General features: G+C 61.1%; 2 protein-coding genes across 2 annotated transcripts; both read right to left on the minus strand.

The window, feature by feature from the left end:
- Nucleotides 1-429: 429 nt before the first annotated feature.
- On the minus strand, nucleotides 430-1,417 carry COX6B2 (cytochrome c oxidase subunit 6B2). The gene is made up of 3 exons (XM_024117591.3): nucleotides 1,218-1,417; nucleotides 718-818; nucleotides 430-606 (listed from the first exon to the last, which is right to left on the minus strand). Exons 1-3 carry the CDS (start codon nucleotides 1,327-1,329, stop codon nucleotides 556-558), a joined length of 264 nt encoding a protein of 87 aa, XP_023973359.1. The 5' UTR covers nucleotides 1,330-1,417; the 3' UTR covers nucleotides 430-555.
- Nucleotides 1,418-4,117: 2,700 nt separating this feature from the next.
- Nucleotides 4,118-8,093, minus strand: GARIN5B (golgi associated RAB2 interactor family member 5B). Its single transcript, XM_007103274.3, has 8 exons — nucleotides 7,944-8,093; nucleotides 7,606-7,760; nucleotides 7,271-7,529; nucleotides 6,660-6,743; nucleotides 6,469-6,575; nucleotides 6,322-6,374; nucleotides 6,146-6,222; nucleotides 4,118-5,851 (listed from the first exon to the last, which is right to left on the minus strand). Exons 1-8 carry the CDS (start codon nucleotides 8,091-8,093, stop codon nucleotides 4,208-4,210), a joined length of 2,529 nt encoding a protein of 842 aa, XP_007103336.2. The 3' UTR covers nucleotides 4,118-4,207.
- Between the last annotated feature and the right edge of the window lie 782 nt (nucleotides 8,094-8,875).

Raw genomic sequence — 8,875 nt, forward strand, 5'->3', positions numbered from 1 at the left:
AACTTGAGATGGGATGGAAGGGGTGGGGCAGGAAGTCCAGGAGCCAGCTGGGGAGGTGGTCCAGGAGGGGAAGAGGATCCTGAAGGAGGAGGTGGAGGGGGGAGTTGGGTGACCGGTAGGTGTGGGGACTGAGAGGCAGGAGGACCCCGGAACCATCCTGGTGGGCAAGTGTTGGGACTCAAAGAGCCAAGGGGGGCCCTGCTGAGAAGAGACTGCTGCCTGCTGGAGGGGGGAAGGGGGTGGGGGTGGGGCTCAGCTTGCTCCTACCCTGACTGTCCTCCCTCCATAGCAGCCCTGATGGAGCCCAGTCCTCCCTCACCCCTCCCACGATTAGAAGCAGTAGTGTTGGCTGCAGGGCACAGACAGGGAGGACCTCCCGACGACCCCGCACCTCACTGACCGGACATTAAGAAGAAATACCAGCAATAACATAGCTTTATTTGCGGCTTAAAGATGGCGCGGGGTTTGGGGTGGTGGGGCCCATTCTCCGGAAGACGAGAGAATCAGGGGTGATGACACTGATACTGATCCCTCGGAGAAGCAGCCCTCCGGCCGTTAGATTTTGCCAGCGAAAGTCCCGTCCTTGATCTCGGTCCAGCGCTGCACCTGAGGTGGGGGGGTAGGAGGGAGGAAGGTGGGGAGCGGGCGCTTGCTCAACTCAGCCGGGCCATCCACCCTCGCCCGGCCCGTCGGTGCGCTGCCCCTCTGTCCGCTCACCCAGCTCAGGGGGCACAGCGCGCGGAACACGCGGAAGTAATCATCGCAGGGCTGTGTGCTTTTCCCGCGGCGGTTCGTCCTCTTGACGCAGGGATAGTAGTCTGCCGAGTGGGGCGGGGCGGGCAGGTGGGCGGGGTCGCAAGCACGCCCCGCCCCCTCCACGCCGAGGCCGAGCCCTCCAGAAAGGCCCAGCCGCAGACCCGCCTCCTCCCCGCAAGGCCTCGCCTATCGTCTCACCCCACCCTTCCATGACTTGATCGCACGCCTCCAGAATAGGCCCCGACCTTCCACTGATCGGTCCCGCCCCTTTCATACAAGGCCCCGCCCCTCCCAGGTAGGCCCCGCCCCTTCAGGCCGTGGTCCGCTCCACCTCCCACCCCAAGGGTCTCCGCCCCCGCGGCGAGTCCGGGACCCTCTCCTCGTCCTCAGGTGGGGCGCGCCCCTTCCTGCCTCCCACCTTCTCTCACCCGCTCCCCCTAACTTGGCCCGCGAGGTTTTACCCAGGAAGTTCTGGTAGCAGTTACGGGTCTGGTTCTGCTTGGGGAAGCGCGGGTCGAAGGGTGGCGTTGGCCATCTCCCCTTGCAGGGCTTTGGGCAATCAATACCCAACATCCACGAAGGCGGCGGCTCCTGCGGGGAGGGCTGAGTTCCGTGGCGCCTCGCTCCGACCCGCACTCAGCTCCTGACCCCCACCGCGAAACCCAGCCCCCCTTCCCACCCGTCCTGCCCTCACCAGGCTGATGTCAGTGGGTCACTGGCTCAGTCGTGCTTGTGGCTCCGTCCGGGGAACCCCTCGCTTCTGAGCCTCGAGGGTCCCAGCCCAGGAAAAACACGACCCTCCCGGCCGGATTGGCTGGGACCCCCGGAGCCCCAGCCAATGGACGCCGTTGCGCCGTTGCGTTGGGACGCGGGGCGGGGTCGGTGTGGACCCGCCTCCCCCGCCGCGACTCCCACCTCCGACCCGACACCCCCTCTTGGGGCCGGCGCTCACACACAGGCACCCGGGCGCTACTCTTGCCGAGTCTCAGGCTCAGGCTTTTAACCTCTGCGAAGCTGGGCCACCACGCGGGCTCTCCCTCGACCCGCCCCCCTCCCCCCCCCATATATAAAGATAGAGCTAGCTCTGGTCTCTACCGGAGGAGCATCCCCGCCCGGCCTTTTCAGCACCCTGATTCTTACCGTAGAGGTGCACGACACCTAGGGGCCTGTGAGGAAGAGGAAGAAGGGTGGGGTCCGGGCTCCTGGACGCCAGCGCCAGGTATAAGGCTGATCTGCAGGGTTCAGGGGCTACCTGGCCCCGCTGGGCTCCTCTGGCCACTTCGGCGACTGAGGTTGAGTGCCCCGCATCCCGCTATTGAGGCCGCTGGGCACGGCGCATGCTGCCGAGAGAAAGCCAGAGAGGGCTTTGGGGGATCGGCAGGGAGAGAGTAGCGACTGCTCAATAAATACATGCTGATGGGGGGCGGGGGGCGCGGTCCTGCTCCAGGGCCCGGCAAGCCTGAGCTGGAATCCGCGTTTCCACCAGTGTCCCTCCTAGGTTTCTCTCCCTCCTGCCTCCTTAATATCAAGTCTGACTCTGGATCCTTTGCCCCAACATCCAAACGCACTAATATCTCTTTCCTCTTAAGAAGCCCTCTTTTGTCCCACATCCTATACCAGCTTCCTCTTCAGGTCCCTCCTCCCCTTCTAGCAGATCACTTGGAAAGAGCTGGTCTGCTCCTCCTCTCCGATTCCCCTCTTTACATACATATGTATGTATACAAGTAGTGGGAAAATACACATCCCATGAAATTTACCATTGTAACAGTTTTAAAGTGTACGATTCAGTGGCATGAAGTACATTCATAATGTTGTGCAAGCACCACCACTACCTAGCTCCCAGGACATATTCATCACCCCAAAAGGAAACCCCAAATCCATTAAGCAGTCACTTCCCGTTCCTCCCATCCCTTGCAGCTTCTGGCAGCCACCGATCTGCTTCCTGTCTCTTCGGATTTGCCTCTTGTGGACATTTCTTGCAGATGAAAATCGTACGCTATGTGGCCTTTCGTGTCTAGCTCCTTTCGCTCAGCCACATATTTTCAAGAGTTGCAGCACGGTGACCCACTTCCTGTGCTCCCTTAAGCCTGCCCCATTCAGGTCTTCGTCCCCACCAGGTCACCTCCTTGTTGTTACATCCAGAGGTCCTCTCTGTCTTCCCTCACCTGCTCGCGGCATTTGACACAGCTGCTCTCACGATGTTCCTCATCGTTTTCTTCACTTGGTGTTCAGGATGCTGTTCCGTGTTCACTCTCTCTGACTATGGTTCCCCTTTCCCTAAACACCTTGGCCTCTGTCTCCACCTGCAGTCGCTCGCTGGTGACCTCCAGTCTCATAGCTTGCAGCAACCATCCATTTGCTGATGATTCCCCAAATCATTCCAGACTCGTGTGTCCAGCTGCGTACCCCGCATCCTCACCTGACATCTCAGGATCAAGTTGTCCAAAATGGAATTCCTGATCTTGTCCCTGACCTCTACTCCACTCACAGCCTCCTTGACTGCTGCATCTTCCCAGTGGCTCAGATCCCAAACCTTGAAGTCACCCTCAATGCCATGTCAACATGCCCAATCCATGAGCTGATCCGTTGGCTCGACCATCAAAGTATCTCTGAACCCCACCACTTCTCAATACCTCCATCCCTTCCCCTCTTGTCCAAGCCACCATCATCTTGTGCCTGGGTCATTGCAACTGCCTCCTCACTCCTCTCCCAGCGTCCACCCTTCCTCCTCTACCTTCTCCACACTTCAGCCAGACAGAGTCCTTTCTAACATACAGCAATTCCAGCCGTTCTGCTCAAAACCCTCCAGTGTGCTCAGTGTCAAACCCAGAGTACTTAAGATGGCCCCACATGATGGCGCCACCCTCGTGACTCCTGTGACTACAATTCCTACTCTGGGCTGTCCTTGGAGCTCCCTCTTGGTCCAGCACATCGTGCACATTCCTGCCTCAGGGGCTTTGCAGTGGCTGTTCCTTCTGAAGGGAACGAATTTCCCCAGATGTCCACATGGCTTCCTCACTCCCCTCCTTCAGATCTTTACACAAATGACGCTCGGTCACTGAGGCCCTCCTGGACCACCCAGTCCAATACTGGAAGCTGCCTACCCCCACTCCTAATCCTCTCTACCCTGCTGTTTTCCCGGAGCCCTATCAGCTAATAATGAACAATATAATTACTGTGGATTTTCTTGTCAGAGTTCCCAGCTCCAGCACTACTGACATTTTGTGGAGGATCATACTTTGCTGTGGGCACCATCATCCCTGGACTCTGCCCAAAAGATGCCAGGAGCACCCCCTCCCCAGATTGCTCAATGCCATGTCCACAGTGCCGAGAATGATGCCTGGCACGTAGTCGACACTCACTATACACTGAGAGCACAAAGGAAAGTGAAAAAAGAAGGAATGGTCCTCTCTACCTCGTGGATAACAGAGTTGACAATACACGTTAGCTGTCACCCCAAATACCTGGGCGAAGGAGCAAAGACGCCCGCTTCCTCCTTTATCTTCTCCACCTTGGAGGCCGTGTCCTTCATACTCTCAATTTCCAAGAGAGTGGGCAAGAGAATCTCCAAGGACGACCCCACTGTGGCCGTGGGGCACTGGTCCGGCACCCTCTTGGGCTCTTGAGATACTCTCCTGGGCTGTCGGGAGACCCTGGCCTCCATCTTGGAGACAGGGGTCAGCGAGGCAGGCGACTCGGTGACGTCCTCCCACCTCGTTGAGGGCAGAGGAATGGGAGTCAGGGAGGCAGCATTCATCTTGGGGCTGCCGGGGGCACCCTTGGGGCAGGGCGACGCTTTGGAGGGCCCCTTTGGGTCCCGGGGCACCTCCTCCACCTCCGCCCATGGATGCGTGTTCCCCTTCGCCCGGGCCCCCAACTGTGGCTGCTCCCTGACCACCACCGGCGTCTCCTCCAGCAAGGACACCTTGGTGGTGCTGAGGGGTACCGCGTCCATGGTTGGCTTGGCAGACCCCTGCTGGGTTGAGAGCCAGGAGGGCAGATTGACCAGAGATGATCTCCAGGAGGGATCCTTGGAGCTGGCAATGCTCATCCGCTTGGCGAGGGTGAGCCCTTCCGCTGAGAAGGGCCTGGTCTGCCCCTGCAAGTCTTCCTCGACGTCCAGCTCCTGGGTCTGGACCCACTTCTTCTGTTGCCCCACCTCCTTGGATTTGAAGCCCGGCATGTCCAGAGAGATCTCCTCCTTCATCCTGCGGACTTTGTCCTCCAACTTGCCCTTGCCCTTCAAGCCATGCACGCTGATATCCTGGGCTCTGCTGACCAGGACTTCCTCCGACTCCTCCTCGGTGGCGGTGAAAGGCAGCTCCAGGGATGTTTTCTGAGTCCTCACCTCTACTATGTTTGTCTCCTGGGTGCCCATCAACACCACGGGCTCTGGCTTCCCTTCAGGCTTGCTTTCCTCAAGCACATCTTCTCCGTGACTTCCCGCAGGCAACACGCCAGTGGTGGCAGGGTCCAATGTCATTTGGTACTGGGCAGGTAAGGTCAGAGCCTTCTGGGACAGGGTAGGTAGGAACACAGATTTCCTGTTTGGAGCAGGGGGGGACACAGCCTTCGGGGGAACGGCAAGTGCATGTGGGGCCTTCTGAGATGGGGCAGGCACGGCTGGGCTCTTGTGGGGAGTAGCCAGTACGTGTGGGGTCTTCCGAGATGGGCCAGGCGTGGCTGGGGCCTCCTGGGGAACAGCAGGAAAAGCTGGCGCTTTCCGGGACGGAGCAGGTACAGCCAAGAGCTTCTGGGACTGGTCAAGGATGAATGGAGCCTTACAAGAGGCAGCAGGGATGGCTGGGGGCTTCTGGGAGGGCGGCGGCCACAGTCTCTGCACGGAGTCCAGAGGCCTGACCTGTTCGTTGCACCTGCGGAAGTCAGGAGGGTAGGCGGCTGGGCAGAGCGAGGACGTGGACAAGGTGCTGGCCTCCGCGTCCACCGGGTCGTCCACGACCTGTTGCCGCGGGGACATATGCAAGTGATCACAGGAGCCCAGCAAGGGCATTTCAGGGCTGTCCTCCGAGATACAGAGTGAAGGGGTCTCAAGTAAACCTGCCAGGCACGTGGCCCCCTCAGAATCAGAGCGACCCTGTAGGTGGACGGAGGGAAGGGGAAGGATGGTCAGGGCCAGTGGAGAGGCCCAGACCCAGGCCCCCAGCCCCTCCCGCCTCAGACCCAGGGGTCCGGGCCCCCGGCCCCTCCCCCCTCAGACCCAGGAGTCCGGGCCTCCAGCCCCTCCCCCCTCAGACCCAGGGGTCCGGGCCTCCAGCCCTTTGTCCCTCAGACCCAGGGGTCCAGGGCCCCAGCCCCTCCTCCCTCAGACCCTGAGCTGCCCTCCTCCCTCCGGTTCTAGAGTTGGCCCCGGCCCTCAGTATATAGGTGCCTTGGAAGAGGATGCCATGTGGTCAGGTGTATTGGAAATGATGCTGAAGATGGTCCGAATGGTGATGCTGGGCTTCTCTGGTGGGGTGGGGCGGGAAAAAGCAGTCTGAGCTCTCAGCAGAAGGGTCAGAATTTCGGGGTCCATTCATGGAGGCAGAGGGAGGGGGGCGTGCTCACCGGAAACTTGGAATTCGGTTTGAGGTCTCTCAGGGGACAAGTCCGGTTGGGACCTGTAAGGGCAATTTGGTGTGACTTTGGCGGCTTCAGCACTAGGATCCCCACCCTTCCCCCCTGCCCCGCACGGCAGCGAGGCCCCAAGGCTACTTCTTTTCTGTAGATTTCTTTCTCGTGTCAGCTTGCTCCAGCTGCCACCAGACTAGAGGCACCGAGTCAGCCATGGCCTGAGACTTGAATTTGCTGCGCTTGAGGGTCTGGAGCAGGAGGAGGGAGGGAGGGCGGTCAGGAGGTGCGGCCCCGTCAGCCTCTTCCCCGCCAGGCCCACCGGGCCCGCTCACCTTGGCCTTCCTCTGTCTCTGAGCTGTCACAATCTTGTAAGGAAAGGTGGGCTCGACAATCATGACTGGAAAGACAGGGGGACGCTTCAGGTCAAGGACCCTGATGGGGATGACACGGTGCGGAGGGAGGCCCAGAGGGGACTCAGGGGGGCTCGGCCAGGGGAGAGGGCGTGATGCTGAGGCTCTGTCCGCGCCTGGCGGGGAGAAGCTGAGGCTCGGGGAAGGGCCTGATGGACACCCAAGCCAGCTCACCTGATCGACTGTGGTGGGACGGGTCCTGTGGCCGGGCCCCCGGCCCCTCCCCCCCCAGACCCAGGGGTCCGGGCCCCCAGCCCCTCCCCCCTCAGACCCAGGGGTCCGGGCCCCCGGCCCCTCCCCCCTCAGACCCAGGGGTCCGGGCCCCCGGCCCCTCCTCCCTCAGACCCAGGGGTCCGGGCCCCCGGCCCCTCCTCCCTCAGACTCTGGAGTTCAGGCCTCCTCCTCGTTCAGAGCCAGGGGTCCTGGCCCCCAGCTCCATTCCTGGGGCTCCTGCACTTCTGGCTTTTGGTCTTGGAGCCCTGTCGAATCTAGAACCATAGCTGCCCCCAGGGGTCTGTGGGGTCAGGGCCCACCTGGAGGCGCCAGGTGGAGGCAGGAGGTGCCACGTGGCCCAGGTCCGTGGGGGCCGTGTGTAGGGTCCTGGGGGCCCGGGAGGTGGCGGGCTGCTGGAGCAGATTGATGAGGCGGATCCAGCGGTCAAACAGGAAGCTGACCTCATTGTCAGGGGCGTCCAGCTCCAGGTAATAGTAGCGACCCGTGACCAGACGCAGCTTCAGGCGCCAGGCAGACAGGTCGTGGACATAGAGGTGGGCCAGGTCCAGCGGGATCATCCTAGCAGAGGCAGGAGATGGAAGCGGTAGAGCAGGAGATGGGGGCGAGGTGGCAGGGGATGGGGGGATGGAGGCACCTGGTGAGGATGAGGCTGGAGCACCCCCTGTCCTCAGGGGGCTGGGCCATCAGCAGGATGTCTGGCAACACCAGGCCTGGCAGGGAGGCGGCCACGCCCATGGTCACTCGGTTGGTTCTGTGGTGCACGTACACTGGGGCCCCTCGACTGGTCACCTGGGGGTCCAGGGAGAGGGGCTGGGACCACTCCTTTCCCTTATGCTCCTCTGGCACCTCCACACAGAGGTCCCCCCCAGCCCCTCGGCTGCCTTGTGCCCTCCTGGGCCCAAATCTCCCAGCCCAGGGGCTCTCCCTTCCCTCCTGCCCCTCTCTGCCCCCAGGGCACAGGGAGCCAGGGACCTGGACAAAGTTGCTCTCGAACATGGGCAGCGGGCGGAGGGGCAAGTACTCGCCCTTCTGGAGGGTCTTCTGCAGCTCGCCCAGGGTGGGGACCCACTTCAGGGGTCCCTGGAGTGGCTCCAAACGCCTGATGTTCCAGAGCCGGTTCATGATGGCTGCAGAAAGTGTCGGTCACCCGGGGCACGGAGGCAGGGTGCCGGCACCCCGGCGCTTGGCCAGCCGGCCCCCCAGCCCACCGGCCTCAGCCCCTCGGGCTTCAGCGGTTCCAGAGGGTGGAGCTTCCCCAGGGCTTGGACATGGCCCTGCAGGGGTGCTCAGCCCTGGCCTGGGGGAGGAGCCTTCGGTGGAGGAGCTTTGTGACCTCATCGGACACAGCTGCAGCTCTTCCTGGGAAGTCTCCAGGGGCCTTCAGCTCCCTTCCCCTCCAGGAACCTGTCCTGGAGCCTTGAGGTCTGGGGTGAGTGAATCAGAAGCCCCTGCTCCAGACCCAAACTAGGGACAACCCGGGGCCCTGGGAGGGTCCGTCTGGGATGTTGTAAGTGAATAATTAAACAAAAGCTTTCTGACTCTTAAGAGGGGAGGCCTGAATTACAGTCCCAACTTGCCGCTGACCCACCTTTAGACCCCGGGGTAAGCTCTATACCCCCAGGAGCCTCAGTTTCCCTGTATCTAACTTGTTTGTGTCCGTGGCAACGGTTGCTGTACATTGGTTATAAAGAAAGGGACCTGAGGTTTGGAATAAGCCAGACCTTTGGCAAAATCATATTCTGCCTCTCCCTAGCTGTGTGGCCTTATACGACAGGCATCCCCGAGGAGCCTCAGCTTCCCTCATCTGTAAAACTGGGGGGTATTGGAGGATGCACGGGATCCTGTAAGTAAAAGCCCACACTTAAGGCGTGGCGCAGAGCAGGCGCACGGTGATTGGTCATTCC

Source organism: Physeter macrocephalus, unplaced genomic scaffold (assembly GCF_002837175.3).
Source record: "Physeter macrocephalus isolate SW-GA unplaced genomic scaffold, ASM283717v5 random_672, whole genome shotgun sequence".
Taxonomy (NCBI): domain Eukaryota; kingdom Metazoa; phylum Chordata; class Mammalia; order Artiodactyla; family Physeteridae; genus Physeter; species Physeter macrocephalus.

Bases quoted from the DNA above. Each gene is read 5' to 3' on its own strand.
- COX6B2 (XM_024117591.3), bottom strand. From the start codon at position 1,329: ATGTTGGGTATTGATTGCCCAAAGCCCTGCAAGGGGAGATGGCCAACG. The intron at 819-1,217 runs GTAAAACCTCGC...CCCACTCGGCAG, and splicing joins CTGCTACCAGAACTTCCTGG to ACTACTATCCCTGCGTCAAG. The intron at 607-717 runs GTGAGCGGACAG...CCCCCACCTCAG, and splicing joins CGCTGTGCCCCCTGAGCTGG to GTGCAGCGCTGGACCGAGAT.
- GARIN5B (XM_007103274.3), bottom strand. From the start codon at position 8,093: ATGAACCGGCTCTGGAACATCAGGCGTTTGGAGCCACTCCAGGGACCC. The intron at 7,530-7,605 runs GTGCCTCCATCC...TGCCTCTGCTAG, and splicing joins TCCAGCCTCATCCTCACCAG to GATGATCCCGCTGGACCTGG. The intron at 6,576-6,659 runs GTGAGCGGGCCC...CTCCTGCTCCAG, and splicing joins AGAGACAGAGGAAGGCCAAG to ACCCTCAAGCGCAGCAAATT.